Genomic DNA, 18,244 nt, shown 5'->3' with positions numbered 1-18,244 from the left:
GTTGGAGGGATGGCGACAGGAGATGAAGGAGGGACAGCAACAGGAGATGAAGGAGGGAGGGATGGAGACAGGAGGTGATGGAGGGATGGGGAGAGGAGGTGAAGGTGGGATGGAGACAGGAGATAATGGTGATGGAGGATGGAGACAAGAGATGATGTCGATGAAGGAGGGATAAGGACAGGTGGTGAAGGAGGGATGGAGACAGGAGGTAAAAGAGGGATGGAAACAGGAGGGGAAGGAGGGATGGAGACAGGAGATGGTGGAGACAGAAGGTGATGGAGGGATGGAGACAGGAGATGAAGGAGGGAGGGATGGAGACAGGAGATGAAGAAGGGAGGGATGGAGACAGGAGATGAAGAAGGGAGGGATGGAGACAGGAGATGAAGAAGGGAGGGATGGAGACAGGAGATGAAGAAGGGAGGGATGGAGACAGGAGATGAAGAAGGGAGGGATGGAGACAGGAGGTGATGGAGGGATGGAGACAGGAGGTGATGGAGGGATGGAGACAGGAGGTGATGGAGACAGGAGGTGATGGAGACAGGAGGTGATGGAGGTATGGAGAAAGGAGATGATGTAGATGAAGGAGGGATAAGGACAGGTGGTGAAGGAGGGAAGGAGACAGGAGGTGAAGGAGGGATAGAGGCAGGAGATGAAGGAGGTATGGAGACAGGAGATGAATGAGACAAGAGGTGAAGGAGGGATGGAGGGATGGAGAGAGGAGGTGAAGGAGGGATAGAAACAGGAGATGGTGGAAACATGAGGTGAAGGAGGGATGGAGACAGGAGATTAAGGAGACAGGAGGTGATATAAATGGAGGGATAAGGACAGGTGGTGAAGGAGGGATGGAGACAGGAAGAGAGGTGGAGACAGGAGAAGGAGGGGTGGAGACAGGAGATGAAGGAAGGATGGAGAAAGGAGATGAAGGAGGGATGGAGAAAGGAGGTGAAGGAGGGATGGAGAAAGGAGGTGAAGGAGGGATGGAGACAGGAGGTGAAGGAGGGATGGAGACAGGAGGTGAAGGAGGGATGGAGACAGGAGGTGAAGGAGGGATGGAGAAAGGAGGTAAAGGAGGGATGGAGAAAGGAGGTAAAGGAGGGATGGAGACAGGAGGTAAAGGAGGGATGAAGACAGGAGCTGAAGGAAGGATGGAGACAGGAGATGAAGGAAGGATGGAGACAGGAGATGAAGGAAGGATGGAGACAGGAGATGAAGGAAGGATGGAGAAAGGAGATGAAGGAGGGATGGAGAAAGGAGATGAAGGAGGGATGGAGACAGGAGGTGAAGGAGGGATGGAGACAGGAGGTGAAGGAGGGATGGAGACAGGAGGTGAAGGAGGGATGGAGACAGGAGGTGAAGGAGGGATGGAGACAGGAGGTGAAGGAGGGATGGAGACAGGAGGTATGGTGACAGGAGGTGATGGAGCGATGGAGACAGGAGGTGAAGGAGGGATGGAGACAGGAGGTGAAGGAGGGATGGAGACAGGAGGTGAAGGAGGGATGGAGACAGGAGGTGAAGGAGGGATGGAGACAGGAGGTAATGGAGGGATGGAGACAGGAGGTGAAGGAGGGATGGAGACAGGAGGTGAAGGAGGGATGGAGACAGGAGGTAATGGAGGGATGGAGACAGGAGGTAAAGGAGGGGATGGAGACAGGAGGTAAAGGAGGGATGGAGACAGGAGCTGATGGAGGGATGGAGACAGGAGCTGAAGGAAGGATGGAGACAGGAGATGAAGGAAGGATGGAGACAGGAGATGAAGAAAGGATGGAGAAAGGAGATGAAGGAGGGATGGAGAAAGGAGGTGAAGGAGGGATGGAGACAGGAGGTGAAGGAGGGATGGAGACAGGAGGTGAAGGAGGGATGGAGACAGGAGGTGAAGGAGGGATGGAGACAGGAGGGATGGTGACAGGAGGTGATGGAGCGATGGAGACAGGAGGTGAAGGAGGGATGGAGACAGGAGGTGAAGGAGGGATGGAGACAGGAGGTGAAGGAGGGATGGAGACAGGAGGTGAAGGAGGGATGGAGACAGGAGGTGAAGGAGGGATGGAGACAGGAGGTGAAGGAGGGATGGAGACAGGAGGTGAAGGAGGGATGGAGACAGGAGGTGAAGGAGGGATGGAGACAGGAGGTGAAGGAGGGATGGAGACAGGAGGTGAAGGAGGGATGGAGACAGGAGGTAAAGGAGGGATGGAGACAGGAGGTAAAGGAGGGATGGAGACAGGAGGTAAAGGAGGGATGGAGACAGGAGCTGATGGAGGGATGGAGACAGGAGCTGAAGGAAGGATGGAGACAGGAGATGAAGGAAGGATGGAGACAGGAGATGAAGGAAGGATGGAGAAAGGAGGTGAAGGAGGGATGGAGAAAGGAGGTGAAGGAGGGATGGAGAAAGGAGGTGAAGGAGGGATGGAGACAGGAGGTGAAGGAGGGATGGAGACAGGAGGTGAAGGAGGGATGGAGACAGGAGGTGAAGGAGGGAGGGATGGAGACAGGAGTTAAAGGAGGGATGGAGACAGGAGTTAATGGAGGGATGGAGACAGGAGGTAAAGGAGGGATGGAGACAGGAGGTAAAGGAGGGATGGAGACAGGAGCTTATGGAGGGTTGGAGACAGGAGCTGAAGGAAGGATGGAGACAGGAGATGAAGGAAGGATAGAGAAAGGAGATGAAGGAGGGATGGAGAAAGGAGGTGAAGGAGGGATGGAGACAGGAGGTGAAGGAAGGATGGAGACAGGAGGTGAAGGAGGGATGGAGACAGGAGGTGAAGGAGGGATGGAGACAGGAGGGATGGTGACAGGAGGTGAAGGAGGGATGGAGACAGGAGGTGAAGGAGGGATGGAGACAGGAGGTGAAGGAGGGATGGAGACAGGAGGGATGGTGACAGGAGGTGAAGGAGGGATGGAGACAGGAGGTGAAGGAGGGATGGAGACAGGAGGTGAAGGAGGGATGGAGACAGGAGGTGAAGGAGGGATGGAGACAGGAGGTGAAGGAGGGATGGAGACAGGAGGTAATGGAGGGATGGAGACAGGAGGTAAAGGAGGGATGGAGACAGGAGCTGATGGAGACAGGAGCTGAAGGAGGGATAGAGACAGGAGCTGAAGGAAGGATGGAGACAGGAGCTGAAGGAAGGATGGAGACAGGAGATGAAGGAAGGATGGAGACAGGAGATGAAGGAGGGATGGAGACAGGAGATGAAGGAGGGATGGAGACAGGAGGTGAAGGAGGGGTGGAGACAGGAGGTGAAGGAGGGATGGAGACAGGAGGTGAAGGAGGGATGGAGACAGGAGGTGAAGGAGGGATGGAGACAGGAGGGATGGTGACAGGAGGTGATGGAGCGATGGAGACAGGAGGTGAAGGAGGGATGGAGACAGGAGGTGAAGGAGGGATGGAGACAGGAGGTGAAGGAGGGATGGAGACAGGAGGTGAAGGAGGGATGAAGACAGGAGGTGAAGGAGGGATGGAGACAGGAGAAGGAGGGGTGGAGACAGGAGAAGGAGGGGTGGAGACAGGAGGTGATAGAGAGATGGAGACAGGAGATGAAGGAGGGATAAGGAAAGGAGGTGAAGGACGGAGGGATGGAGACAGGAGGTGAAGGAGGAATGGAGACAGGAGGTGAAGGAGGAATGGAGACAGGAGGTAAAGGAGGAATGGAGACAGGAGGTAAAGGAGGAATGGAGACAGGAGGTAAAGGAGGGATGGAGACAGGAGGTAAAGGAGGGAGGGATGGAGACAGGAGATGAAGGAGGGATGGAGACAGGAGATGAAGGAGGGATGGAGACAGGAGATGAAGGAGGGATGGAGACAGGAGAAGAAGGAGGGATGGAGACAGGAGAAGGAGGGATGGAGACAGGAGAAGAAGGAGGGATGGAGACAGGAGATGAAGTAGATGAAGGAGGGATAAGGACAGGAGGTGAAGGATGGAAGGATGGAGACAGGAGATGAAGGAGGGATGGAAACAGGAGATGAAGGAGGGATGGAGACAGGAGATGAAGGATGGATGGAGACAGGAGATGAAGGATGGATGGAGACAGGAGATGAAGGATGGATGGAGACAGGAGATGAAGGATGGATGGAGACAGGAGATGAAGGATGGATGGAGACAGGAGATGAAGGATGGATGGAGACAGGAGATGTAATGTAGGACAATTATCAATCCAACAAACATATCGATCTATTAAAAACGGCGCTTACCCACAGCCACCCAAGTCATGAAGTGCTCGGGATCAGCAAACAGATGGAATAGTGTGCACCCTATCGGCCGAACAGACGGCCCCCAGGCCTATTGGAAGACACAGATGGGGGTAAGTCAGTGCTAAAAAATGGATAAATGAAAAAGATTATAAATGGTGATTGATTGGAAGAATGTATCTGCTAGCCTAAAAAATATATATAATAGGGTAATTATAATAGTAACAATAACCTCATTTTAATGAGGAAAAGGGGCATAAGCCTCAATTAAGTCAAATTTGTTATAGTGTCAGAAAAGACAATCATTACTCATAGGCATTGCATATGGACATAATAAAATTATTAGCTATAAATGAAAAAAGTTCCAGAAAAAAACCTATAACGATTTATCAGACAAGAAAGTATGTAATGATGGCTATGTATCTTTAATAATGGGTAGCAGGTGAGACGTGATGTTAAGCCTCCCTATCAAACCAACTGTGCACTTTCTAAAAGCAGATAGTAACCAGAGGAGTAAACAGCCTGGTAAGTTGAAAAAAGCCAGGCTCTATTGCCCACAGAGTGATTCCTTTTCCTGGGGACAAATACAGAATTAAAGCTGGTTTCAGGAGTTTTAAAATAAATAAAGAAAAATGAAAGGTATCAGTCTACAGTGAAATATATAAGTTACCAGAGAGCAGTGCAGAGCAAAACTCCGTCGTGGCAGCCGATGGTATGTTTGAGCATACTGAAGAGATCCTATAATAAAGTGAAGGAAAAAGATAGAACTACTCTTCTCTTTTCCAATAAAACGTCAAAAACTGTAGATACTGTATGCATTGTTACTCAATATTCAAATCAACACAAAAAATTCCGGGCCATTGTTCAAAAATTCTGGCCTCTATTACAAGCAGATCCCAATGTACATCATTTTATAAGTGACTCGCCGGGAATCACATTTAAGAGACCTAGGTCTCTCAAAGATTGCTTAGTAAGAAGTCACTTCATTGACAATTCATTATCTATTAGACTTAGGCCGCGTACACACGCGCGGACTGTTTGCCCAACCTTGTTCGTCAAACAGTTTCGGCAAACAGTCCGCTCAAAATTTGCATGAGCGGACTTGCCCACACACGAGCGGACTGTTTCAACGAACTGTTTGCCAAACAGTCCGCTCAACTTTTGAAATGAACGGACTCGCCCACGTAAGGCGGAGGCAAATCCGCCCATTTCGAGCGCGTGTACAGGTAGGCGGGGCCCGCGAAGGAGACGTCGCGGGCTCCGCCGCCTGGAATGGGCTTAAAGTCGGCGTGGGGGTTCCCCCAAAGTCCACACCAGACCCTTGTCCGAGCACGCTACCCGGCCGGCCAGGAAAGGGGGGCGAGCGAGCGCGCCCCCCCTCCTGAGCCGTACCAGGCCGCGTGCCCTCAACATGGGGGGTGCCTTGGGGAAGGGGGGGCCGCGCGGCCCCCCCACCCCAAAGCACCTTGTCCCCATGTTGATGAGGACAAGGGCCTCTTCCCGACAACCCTGGCCGTTGGTTGTCGGGGTCTGCGGGCGGGGGGCTTATCGGAATCCGGGAGCCCCCTTTAAGAAGGGGGCCCCCGGATACCGGCCCCCCACCCTATGTGAATGAGTATGGGGTACAATGTACCCCTACCCATTCACCTGTGAAATAAAGTACAAAAAAAAACACAACACAGGGGAAAAAATATTTTATTGCACAGCTCCGGGGGTCTTCCGTCTTCGGGGGTCTTCTCGCCGGACTCCTCCGCTATGTGTGTGTAGCTCTTTTACTAGCGGAGGAGTCCGGCTTTCTTCCTCCCCGCCGCCGGCCTCTTCTCCCGACTTCGGGGGTCTTGTCCCCCTCTTCGGTTCTTCTGCCGGGCCACCGTGCCTTCTTGTAGCTCTTTTACAGGCGGTGGCCCGGTCTTCTGTCGCCGCTGTCGTCGCCGCCGCCGCCGCCTTCCGTTCTTGTTCTTCTTCTTGTTCTTCTGCTTCTTCTCCTGGAGATGTTGACTCGACGAGCTCTCCGGCCGGAATGCCAGAGCCGCGCTGTGCGGTCACTTATATAGTGACAATGGGGCGGTGTCACATGGTATATGTCACATGGGTTGGTCACATGGTGACCCCGCCCCCTTACGATGTCATAGTCCCCATGTGACATCAACCCATGTGACCAACCCATGTGACATATACCATGTGACACCGCCCCATTGTCACTATATAAGTGACCGCACAGCGCGGCTCTGGCATTCCGGCCGGAGAGCTCGTCGAGTCAACATCTCCAGGAGAAGAAGCAGAAGAACAAGAAGAAGAACAAGAACGGAAGGCGGCGGCGGCGGCGACGACAGCGGCGACAGAAGACCGGGCCACCGCCTGTAAAAGAGCTACAAGAAGGCGCGGTGGCCCGGCAGAAGAACCGAAGAGGGGGACAAGACCCCCGAAGTCGGGAGAAGAGGCCGGCGGCGGGGAGGAAGAAAGCCGGACTCCTCCGCTAGTAAAAGAGCTACACACACATAGCGGAGGAGTCCGGCGAGAAGACCCCCGAAGACGGAAGACCCCCGGAGCTGTGCAATAAAATATTTTTTCCCCTGTGTTGTGTTTTTTTTTGTACTTTGTTTCACAGGTGAATGGGTAGGGGTACATTGTACCCCATACTCATTCACATAGGGTGGGGGGCCGGTATCCGGGGGCCCCCTTCTTAAAGGGGGCTCCCGGATTCCGATAAGCCCCCCGCCCGCAGACCCCGACAACCAACGGCCAGGGTTGTCGGGAAGAGGCCCTTGTCCTCATCAACATGGGGACAAGGTGCTTTGGGGTGGGGGGGCCGCGCGGCCCCCCTTCCCCAAGGCACCCCCCATGTTGAGGGCACGCGGCCTGGTACGGCTAAGAAGGGGGGGCGCGCTCGCTCGCCCCCCTTTCCTGGCCGGCCGGGTAGCGTGCTCGGACAAGGGTCTGGTGTGGACTTTGGGGGAACCCCCACGCCGATTTTTTTCGGCGTTGGGGTTCCCCTTTAAGCCCATTCCAGGCGGCGGAGCCCGCGACGTCTCCTTCGCGGGCCCCGCCTACCTGTACACGCGCTCGAAATGGGCGGACTTTCCGAGCGGGAACAGTCCGCTCATTTCGAAAGTACAGCGGACAGGCCCACACACGGGCGGACTGTTCGCTCAAACACAGTTTCAGCGGACAGTTTTTCGGAATTTCCAAAAGACTTTGTCCGTCCAACTGTCCGCTGAAACTGTCCGCTGAAAGCCCACACACGAGCGGACTGTCCGCCCAAACACTGTTCAGCGGACAAGGTTGGGCGAACAGTCCGCCCGTGTGTACGCGGCCTAAGGGCGCGTACACACGGGCGGACTGTTCGCCCAACTTTGTCCGCTGAACAGTGTTTCAGCGGACAGTCCGCTCGTGTGTGGGCTTTCAGCGGACAGTCTGACGAACAAAGTTTTTCGGAAATTCCGTAAAACTGTCCGCTGAAACTTTGTTTGAGCGGACAGTCCGCCCATGTGTAGGCTTGTTCGTCAAACTAAGTTGCGCGCATGCTCAGAAAGGATTTACACGCCGAAAGTTATAATGCAGTGTATAGGACGTCGTATTTTTCGTCCCGTCGTACGTGCCGTACACGTCATCGCGCACGGTTTCAGCAAACTGTTCGTTCGTCGTGTGTGGCCATGTCCGTCCATGCTAATTTTGAGCGGACTGTTTGCCGAAACTGTTTGACGGACAAAGTTGGGCGAACAGTCCGCCCGTGTGTACGCGGCCCTACACAATTAGGCACATTTTCATGTGGTAACTGTGAAATGTGCCCATACATTAATAACTCTGGTAAGGTTAAAATTACCTAATGGTAATTGGTTCTTCACGAAATTTCGTGTCACGTGCTCTACTCCGGGCATTGTATACTTAGCGCAATGCCGCTGCGGAGGCTTCTATATAGGGAAGACTAAACGATTATTTTCAATTCGTATTAAAGATCACACCAAACCCATTTTAAACAAAAAAATAGTCACGGCCATCAGTAGACACATCGGAAATTGATCATTCTTTCGATCCAAATTGGATTCGCTTCACTGCCCTGGCACACATAACTCTGAATTCACGGGGTGGTTCTGTAGACAAACTCCTCCTACAAATTGAAGCTAAGTGGATTTTTATCCTAAAAGCAACCCAATACCCGGGTTTTTTATGAAAATATTAGCTACAGATCATTCTTATAACCTCGTCTGAGCATTTATTTTCCTGGGTCATTGGCCTCTGCAATCCCCACCGCTGTTCTTCCCATCATTGGTGGTTCGGGAGGGGGTGGGATGAGTGGGGGGGGGGGGGGGAGAGGGAAGAGAGAAGAGAATTTATTATTTGTTTTTTGTTGTTTTTTTTTTGTTTTTTTTCCCTTTTTAATTAATTTTTTTTTTTTTTCTCATTCTTAGTTTATTTTCTAATTGAATATTATGTTTATCTGTGTTTAACATAAATACATTATTGTATAATTATCATGTCCTTATGGTTACACTGCATTATGATTTATGTTCATGTCGGTCCCAAATATGTTCGATCAGTGCTCGCCGATCATGGATTCCTTGCATGGGATCTCTGCAGGTTTCCCTGATCTGTGTTCACACTATGGCGTCCCACCGCTTATTTTTGAGAATCCTCCCTTTACCTATTCTGCACCATTCAGGCTTGACTCATGATCCCCTGGCCTCTACTTTTGTTTTGGAGGGCATACGGACACCCAAGGGAGCCCTCTGGTGTTCATAACCCCGGGGGCTCCCGTTTTGGTCAGGCCTCCGATGTGTTCCCTTCACCGGGACTAATGCCTACATGCCTTCCGGCCCCTCTGCATTCGTCTCGTCTCTCCGCCGCGGCGGAGATCCGACACGATTATCCCACTGCTGCTGCCCTTCGGCAGCGATGGGCGGTCCATCACTTTCGTCAGCCCAGCGGCATTATGGGAACTGTAGTCTGGGCTCGGGGCGCGGTGGGCTTTACACATGCGCAGTGCCTCTCCCATAGTGTCCGCATCGAGCCGGTGACGTCAGACGCCGGCTCGATGGATGGGGGATTTATAAGCAGTGCAATCCCCTTCTTTGTCAGTATGCTCAAACATACCATCTGCTGCCACGACGGAGTTGTGCTCTGCACTGCTCTCTGGTAACTTATATATTTCACTGTAGACTGATACCTTTCATTTTTCTTTATTTATTTTAAAACTCCTGAAACCAGCTTTAATTCTGTATTTGTCCCCAGGAAAAGGAATCACTCTGTGGGCAATAGAGCCTGGCTTTTTTCAACTTACCAGGCTGTTTACTCCTCTGGTTACTATCTGCTTTTAGAAAGTGCACAGTTGGTTTGATAGGGAGGCTTAACATCACGTCTCACCTGCTACCCATTATTAAAGATACATAGCCATCATTACATACTTTCTTGTCTGATAAATCGTTATAGGTTTTTTTCTGGAACTTTTTTCATTTATAGCTAATAATTTTATTATGTCCATATGCAATGCCTATGAGTAATGATTGTCTTTTCTGACACTATAACAAATTTGACTTAATTGAGGCTTATGCCCCTTTTCCTCATTAAAATGAGGTTATTGTTACTATTATAATTACCCTATTATATATATTTTTTAGGCTAGCAGATACATTCTTCCAATCAATCACCATTTATAATCTTTTTCATTTATCCATTTTTTAGCACTGACTTACCCCCATCTGTGTCTTCCAATAGGCCTGGGGGCCGTCTGTTCGGCCGATAGGGTGCACACTATTCCATCTGTTTGCTGATCCCGAGCACTTCATGACTTGGGTGGCTGTGGGTAAGCGCCGTTTTTAATAGATCGATATGTTTGTTGGATTGATATCTACATAGCTTTTCATTTGAGCAATTAAAAATACCTTTTAATAGGTTTTTTGTTGTTTTTGTTTTTTTGCATGGTCTAAACTCCCCCTTTTTTCTTTTTTCTTGAAAATTAAATTTGTTGTCAGTTGCACGTTTCCCTTGAAGAAGCACATTGCGAAACATGTCGGGAACAAGTGCGATTATCCTGCCAACACCTACTACCGGGATCCCTTCAGCTCAGTAATCATGTGTATACAATTGTTTGCATAATTCTGTACTTCAATGTCCTTTTAATGTATATGTAATAAAATAACATGAATTTTTAGTATATTTTGTGTATACCATTGTTATATTTTGCACCGCTAAAAAAATTCCCCTCCTCTATTCCCTTACTCTCTATAAAGCTCCGTACACACGAGAGAACTTATGTCCGACAGACTTCCGAAGGAGTTCTGCCGGAGTTCCGACAGAGTTCTGACGGACTTTTCGACTGAGCGGACTTGGCCACACACAATCACACTAAACTCCGACGGATTCGAACGTGATGACGTACGACTGGACTTGAATAAGGAAGTTCATAGCCAGTAGCCAATAGCTGCCCTCGCGTCGGTTTTAGTCCGTCGGAATAGCATACACACGAGCGAATTTTTCGGAGGGACCGGGTCCGGCAGAGTTCCGTCTGAAAAATTTGAAGCATGTTCCATATTCTAAAGTCCGTCAGACTTTGGCGAATCAAAAGTCCGTTGCAGCCCACACACGATCGAATAGTCTGACGGAATCAGTCCGTCAGACTTTGGATGTCCAAAAGTCCGCTCGTGTGTACGCGGCATAACATATTTATTGGGGGATGAGGTGCCTAACCCGATTAGGTGTCACTGGGGTATTGGACTAAATCATGTCCATTTGCATATTGTATTTGTTTGTAGCTGAAGTATTGCAATTTGCACTGAAAACTTTAATGCTGTAACTTTTAGAAAATGGCAGTAAAAACTTTGCTCTGCCAGTAAATTTTCAGTTTCGTGTCTGTGAATTTCAGTCTGGTAGGTTGGCAACACTGATCTGGGGGTCCCCTTGTTAAAGGGGGCTTCCAGGTTCTGATAAGCCCCCCGCCAGCATTCCCCCACAACCACCAGGCAAGGGTTGTGGGGATGAGGCCCTTGTCCCCATCAACATGGGGACAAGGTGCTTTGGGGTCAGAAAAACAACCCCCACACCATAATCCCCCCTCCACCAAATGATTTGGACCAGTGCACAAAGCAAGGTCCATAAAGACATGGCCAAGCGAGTTTGGGGTGGAGGAACTTGACTGGCCTGCACAGAGTCCTGACCTCAACCTGATAGAAAACCTTTGGAATCAATTAGAAAGGAGACTGTGAGCCAGGCCTTCTCATCCACATCAGTGCCTGACCTCACAAATGTGCTTCTGGAAGAATGGTCAAATATTCCCATAGACACACTCCTAAACCTTGTGGAGAGCCTTCCCAGAAAAGATGAAGCTGTTTTAAGCTGCAAAGGCCAACTCAATATTGAACCCTACGCACTAAGGCTGGGATGCCATTAAAGTTCATGTGCATGTAAAGGCAGGCGTCCTGATACTTTTGACAATATAGTGTATATTCGGCTCATCTCTAGCTGTTACAGCCTCCACTCCTTCTAGGAAGATTTTCCACACAATTTTGGAGTGTGCCAGTGGGAATTTGTGCCCATTTAGGCAAAAGAGAATTTGTGAGGTCCGGTACAGATGTTGGATGAGAAGACCTGGCTCGCTATCAATGTTCCAACTCATCCCAAAGCTTTTCAATAGTGATATATATACAGTATATATATACAGTGGTGTGAAAACGTGTTTCCCCCCTTCCTCATTTCCTGTTCCTTTGCATGTTTGTCACACTTAAGTGTTTCGGAACATCAAACCAATTTAAACAATAGTCCACGACAACACAAGTAAACACAAAATGCAATTTGTAAATGAAGGTGTTTATTATTAAAGGTGAAAAAAAATCCAAACCATCATGGCCCTGTGTGAAAAAGTGATTGCCCCCTAAACCTAATAACTGGTTGGGCCACCCTTAGCAGCAACAACTGCAACCAAGCGTTTGCGATAACGTGCAATGAGGCTTTTACAGCGTCCTGGAGGAATTTTGGCCCACTCATCTTTGCAGAATTGTCCTAATTCAGTTACATTAGAGGGTTTTCGAGCATGAACGGCCTTTTTAAGGTCATACCACAACATCTCAATAGGATTCAGGTCAGGACTTTGGCTAGGCCACTCCAAAGTCTTCATTTTGTTTTTCTTCAGCCATTCGGTGGTGGACTTGCTGGTGTGTTTAGGATCATTGTCCTGCTGCAGAACCCAAGTTCGTTTCAGCTTGAGTACACGAACAGATGGTCGGACATTCTCCTTCAGGATCTCTTGGTAGACAGCAGAATTCATAGTTCCTTTTATCACGGCAAGTCTTCCAGGTCCTGAAGCAGCAAAACAGCCCCAGACCATCACACTACCACCACCATATTTTACTGTTGGTATAATGTTCTTTTTATGAAATGCAGTGTTCCTTCTACGCCAGATATACTTGGACACACACCTTCCAAAGAGTTCCACTTTTGTCTCATCGGTCCACAGAATGTTGTCCCAAAAGTCTTGGGGATCATCAAGATGTGTTGTGGAGAAATTGAGACGAGCTTTGATGTTCTTTTTGCTCAGCAGTGGTTTTCTCCTTGGAACTCTGCCATGCAGGCCATTTTTGCCCAGTCTTTTCCTGATGGTGGAGGCATGAACGCTGACCTTAACTGAGGCAAGTGAGGCCTGCAGTTCCTTGGGCGTTGTTGTGGGGTGTTTTGTGACCTCTTGGATGAGTCGTCGCTGCGCTCTTGGGGTAATTTTGGGCGGCCGGCCACTCCTGGGAAGGTTCACCACTGTTCCATGTCTTCGCCATTTGTGGATAATGGCTCTCACTGTGGTTTGCTGGATTCCCAAAGCTTTGGAAATGGCTTTATAACCCTTTCCAGACTGATAGATCTCAATTACTTTCTTTCTCAATTGTTCCTGAACTTCTTTGGGTCTCGGCATGATGTGTAGCTTTTAAGGATCTTCTGGTGGACCTTACTGTGTCAAGCAGCTCCTATTTAAGTGATGCCTTGATTGTGAACAGGTGTGGCAATAATCAGGCCTGGGTGTGGCTAGAGAAATTGAACTCAGGTGTGGACAACCACAGTTATAGTATGTTTTAACAAGGGGGGCAATCACTTTTTCACACATGGCCATGATGGTTTGGATTTTTTTTCACCTTAAGGCCGGGTTCACACCGCTGCGATGCGGGAACGCCGCAAATCCGCGGCGTTTTCCCGCATCGCATTACTCCCGCCGGCAGTTCACACTGCTCTATGCGGACGGCTGGGAGTGTCAATGATATGTTAATGACACCCCCAGATCCGTCCGCATATCGCAGTGCGATCTGCCGACTTGCACAGGAATCGGATCGCATGGTGTGAACCCCCATGCGATCCGATTCTGTTGCGGACCAAAAAAAGGGTCCCGTGCGAGTTTGCTGCGGGAGCGATACGAATTCAGCCATACTATCTGTATGGCTGAACTCGCATCACTACGGAGATCGGATGTGATTTGCGGTGCGAATCACATCCGGATCTCCCCCCGCAGCAGTGTGAACCCAGCCTTAATAATAAACACCTTCATTTACAAATTGCATTTTGTGTTTACTTGTGTTGTCCTTGACTATTGTTTAAATTGGTTTGATGTTCCGAAACACTTAAGTGTGACAAACATGCAAAGGAACAGGAAATGAGGAAGGGGGCAAACACTTTTTCACACCACTGTGCGCACACACACACACACACACACACACACACACACACACACACACACACACACACACACACACACGGGGATCTACAAGCTATCATTGTGGATTCAGCCAGTACCCAGAACTCAAGTGATTGATAAGGCAATATCCAATGAAAAAATCCTTGTTCTGTACCATGACAGTAGGAAGGGTAGATTTACTTACGATCTGATATTGATGGGGTACAGCCATCTCCATCACAGCAAATTATACCCACAAAGTACTTGGTATTTTTTGTAGTTACGGAACCAGCGATGTTACATTTGTTTACAGGAGCCCAAGATCGGAAGACTTGGTATGACTTCGCTCCATCTGAAAAATGTATAAAAGTTCTGTAAAAACATTGACAGAAACAGCACAAGCCTTATGTTCTTCCAAAGTTGCTTAAAGTAGTATTAAAAGTTTGGCTTAAAAAAAAAAAAAAAAACATGTTATACTTACCTGCTCTGTGCAGTGGTTTTGCATGGAGCAGCCCAGATCCTCCTCTTTTTCTCAAGCCCCCCGCTGGAGCTCCTGGCTCCTCCCCCCTGACCAGTGCCCGCAGGAGTCCTGCTGGGCGCTCACTCTCAAGCCTTGCTCTGTGCGTCATAGGACCCGTAGAGCCGAGGCTCGGCCCTGCTACCCGCTCTCTCGTCATTGGCTCACTGGCTGTGATTGACAGCAGTGGCAGCCAATGTCTGCCACTGCTGTCTCAGCCAATGAGCAGAGGGAGTCCCGGCACAGCCGAGGCTCTCGTGCACATCAAGAGGGAATTCATGTAAGTAGTAGAGGGGCTGCTGCACACAGAAGTTTTTTTTGTTTTTTTTTTAACCTTCAAGCATAGAATGTATGAAGGTAAAAAACCTTCAGCCTCTACAATCACTTTAAAGTGGGGCCTATAGTGGACCTCGTATCAGATATACTGTATGTTTTATGTTAAGTGCATGCATACCTAATAATGTGTAGGTGTAACATTTCCAGATACAGAGATCACAGTCTACTCCCCCCCCAACAAGGCTTTCATCAACTTTTCTCTAAATAAGGATGGCACCATCTTTATTTAGGCATCATCCAGGGCCAGCATCTACATCCTGGACTCCCACCGCCACTAAACGGCCATTTTTTACTGAGAAGCCAATCAGTGCCCCTGCTTGTACGTTGGCAGTTCCCGCAATGCACATTAAAGTGTAACTAAAACCAGGACCCTGCATTTACTATATCTGGTCTCCCACAAAGTGGCGTCTGGTGGTCACCCACGCCTCCCGCCACCCCCCCAGTTGGTCGGCCCCGCACTTACCCCAACTAGGTTGCAGGCAGCGCTCTTCTGGGCATCGGGTGATGGCTTCCCCTGCGTTTCCTCCTCCCGTGCATCACGCCGTGCGTCTCCTCCCTCCTCCTCCTCCTAGGTGGCCAATCAAATTGCCTTTCCATTCAGCCAATCAGGTGACGGGTCTCAGGCCAGGAGAGGAATGAGGAAGACAATAGCGTATATTCATTCGCTATTGTTACACAAATGGGTGTACGCAGGGCGCAGTGCCCTGTCCACCCTTTTTTCAAGGCTATTAGAGCCTCAGGCTCTAATCACGTGCTTCAAAAAAAAAAAACATTGGAATACATGCGTCCGGCACCCACATGTAGATTTTGGGGCTGGACGCATGGATGGGGGGCGGCACCCATGTGCCCTGCATTACAGGCCGCCACTGCTCCCATAGTACACAGAACTTGGACATGCAATTATTTTAGTAAATATAAACTGCTAAACACCTTTTCTCATCAGTAGTATATAGCAGTCTTGTGACTTCTATCAGTGCCTGGTTAAAGCTTGTAGGAGGAGTTTTCATTCTACTCTGACTTTCCTATGAGACTGCAGGACCCCTGACCCTCTGTTTGGACAGTGCTGATTGGCCCTGTGACGATCTCATGTACTCTCCCAAGAAAAAAAAAAAAACTCTGAAGCAATACACACCAAACTAAGCATGTGCAGAGCACCCCCAAGGCTCTGTACTATCAGGAGATGGATTGGGGAGTGTGGAAGAAGGGGAGGATCAGAGAAGACAGGATCAAATAACCTTTTTGCACACTGCAGAGGATTAACCCCTTGGGTTCCACAAGCATGCTTTACTGCATATACAGACTGATTTCACTGTTGTGAGTTCAGTGACGCTTTAAGGCACCGGACACCCCCTTGCTGGATGTCACAGCCAGGGGGAGGTCCCAGCGAGGGAGATGAACTGCAACAGCCACCGGGCCCTCTCTGGGCCTTGGCCGGCAGCCTCAGACCAGTGCTTCACACCACTGGGCTGTAAGGGCAAAATGGCGCAGTACGCAGGGACACACCATCAGTGGCCAGTGCACAAGACACACAAGAGGAACAACCGGGGGCGGAGCCAACATTGGGAGGCGGGGCCAGCAGAGCCAGATCCACATGATGTCCAGACCGGTGTCCCCAGCGGTGAGCTATCAGGAGGTCCAGGAGCCATCAGGTGAACGATCAGAAGGGGAGCTGTCTGGGTCAGAAGTGGAGGATGCCCAGGAGAGTCAGGCAACAGTGGATTCCAGAGTGATGGCAGTGGGTACGCCCTCCCCTGGTCAGCCCGGTAAGTCACCATGTCTGTCCTCTATATATAAGCCTAACACTATGCAGGGGTAGTCAGGAGTAATGATTGCAGGGGGTTCAAGGGCCATAAAATGGGTGACACGGCCCCTTGTGGCCACAATGGGGGCCGCCCAGGCGGTAGATTCGTATCCATCCCCGCGGGGTCTGACACGTGTCTGCAAGCTTTACTGGAGGGATTGCAGGGCTTTGTACAACAGTTTGTGGTAGGGACTGGGGGGGCAGGCACAACAGGCGGCAGCATGAGTGCCGCTGAGTGGTGGGTCTCCCTTGGCTGCAAGGGGCCCCTGGGTCAGTCACCTACCCTTTATCAGTTATTGCGGAGCCTCATAGGGCCGCGGGTTTGACTTTGTCCATGGCTCCTGGGCTGCTAATGGCTCTGGAGGAGGAAAAAGCTGGTACATCGCAGGAAAGTGGGGGTAGGACAGATGTTGTTCGCATTGCAGATGAAGCAAAATGCGAGGTATACGTCTGTTTTGAGGGCCCTCTAGGTTCTCACCTGAAGCCGGATGTCAGAGATAGGGATGAGCTTCGTGTTCGAGTCGAACGTACGTTCGACTCGAACATTGGCTGTTCGTGCGTTCGGCGAATTCCGAACGTTTTGGCCGTCCGCGTCAAAATTCGAGTGACGCGCGCGCGGACCACAATGCACTGCATTGGCGCAGTGCATTGCTGCCCGATGATTGGCTAAGCATGCACTGTGACCCCGCATGCTTGGCCAATCGCAGCGCCGGCAGCGAGGAGAGCCATGATTGGCCACAGGCATCCTGCCTGTGGCCAATCATAGCTCAGGCTGTGTAGTGCACGCCCCACACTATATAAGGCCGCCTTTAAGGCGGCCTCCTGTAGTGTGTTACTTTGCATCTGAAGCAGTGGGTGTTCTGTGTACCTTCAACACAGTACACACTGATCGTTTTTGGCTGATTTCCTATCTTGCTGCTGTGTAGTGGTTGTTGTCTGTGCCCTGACTGCAGTATACACCACTATATTCACCTCACCTATATAGCTAGTGATCTAGCTTTAACCACTTAACAACTGCCCATTGCCGATTAACGGCTTTAGGGCGGTTGTTTAACTCAGAGAGGCCGTTAATTAACGGCCTCCCAGAATTCTGCTCTCGCGTGCCCCGAGGTGTGCGCACTCGAGATCATCCGTGACCGCCGGGTCCATAGGACCCGGCGCATAACGGTAAACGGCCGCTCATAGCGGCCGTTTACCACGTGATTGCTCCGTCAAATGACGGAGTGATCACTTGGAAACAAACCGGCGTCATGTTATGACGCCGGTTCCTCCCTCCCCTTTCTGTACCGATCGGTACAGCGGAGGGGAAAGAGATCGGTGTCAGCAGCGATGTGGGCTGCATCTGCAGTGCCCACATCGCTGCTCACCGAATTTAACCCCTCAATACCAGTGCATACTCTGCAGTACCCCGCCATTACTCTGCAGTACCCCGCCATTACTCTGCAGTACCCCGCCATTACTCTGCAGTACCCCGCCATTACTCTGCAGTACCCCGCCATTACTCTGCAGTACCCCGCCATTACTCTGCAGTACCCCGCCATTACTCTGCAGTACCCTGCCATTACTCTGCAGTACCCTGCCATTACTCTGCAGTGCAGTACCCTGCCATTACTCTGCAGTGCAGTACCCTGCCATTACTCTGCAGTGCAGTACCCCGCCATTACTCTGCAGTACCCCGCCATTACTCTGCAGTGCAGTACCCTGCCATTACTCTGCAGTGCAGTACCCTGCCATTACTCTGCAGTGCAGTACCCTGCCATTACTCTG

General features: G+C 50.3%; 1 protein-coding gene across 1 annotated transcript in view; it reads right to left on the bottom strand.

Moving 5' to 3' along the window:
• LOC143933102 (uncharacterized) overlaps positions 1–18,244 on the bottom strand; it is a 117,321-nt gene that overhangs the window by 17,889 nt on the left and 81,188 nt on the right. The window contains exon 7 of the mRNA XM_077456042.1: positions 14,029–14,175. Coding sequence (XP_077312168.1) covers positions 14,029–14,175 — 147 coding nt within the window. The remainder of the gene's footprint in view (positions 1–14,028; positions 14,176–18,244) is intronic.

This window comes from Lithobates pipiens, unplaced genomic scaffold (assembly GCF_037356315.1).
Source record: "Lithobates pipiens isolate NorthernLeopardFrog02 unplaced genomic scaffold, aLitPip1_a1.2 Scaffold_27, whole genome shotgun sequence".
NCBI classification, from domain to species: domain Eukaryota; kingdom Metazoa; phylum Chordata; class Amphibia; order Anura; family Ranidae; genus Lithobates; species Lithobates pipiens.
The sequence above is the reverse complement of the archived record's forward strand: the minus strand, read 5'-3'. Positions and strand labels throughout refer to the sequence as shown.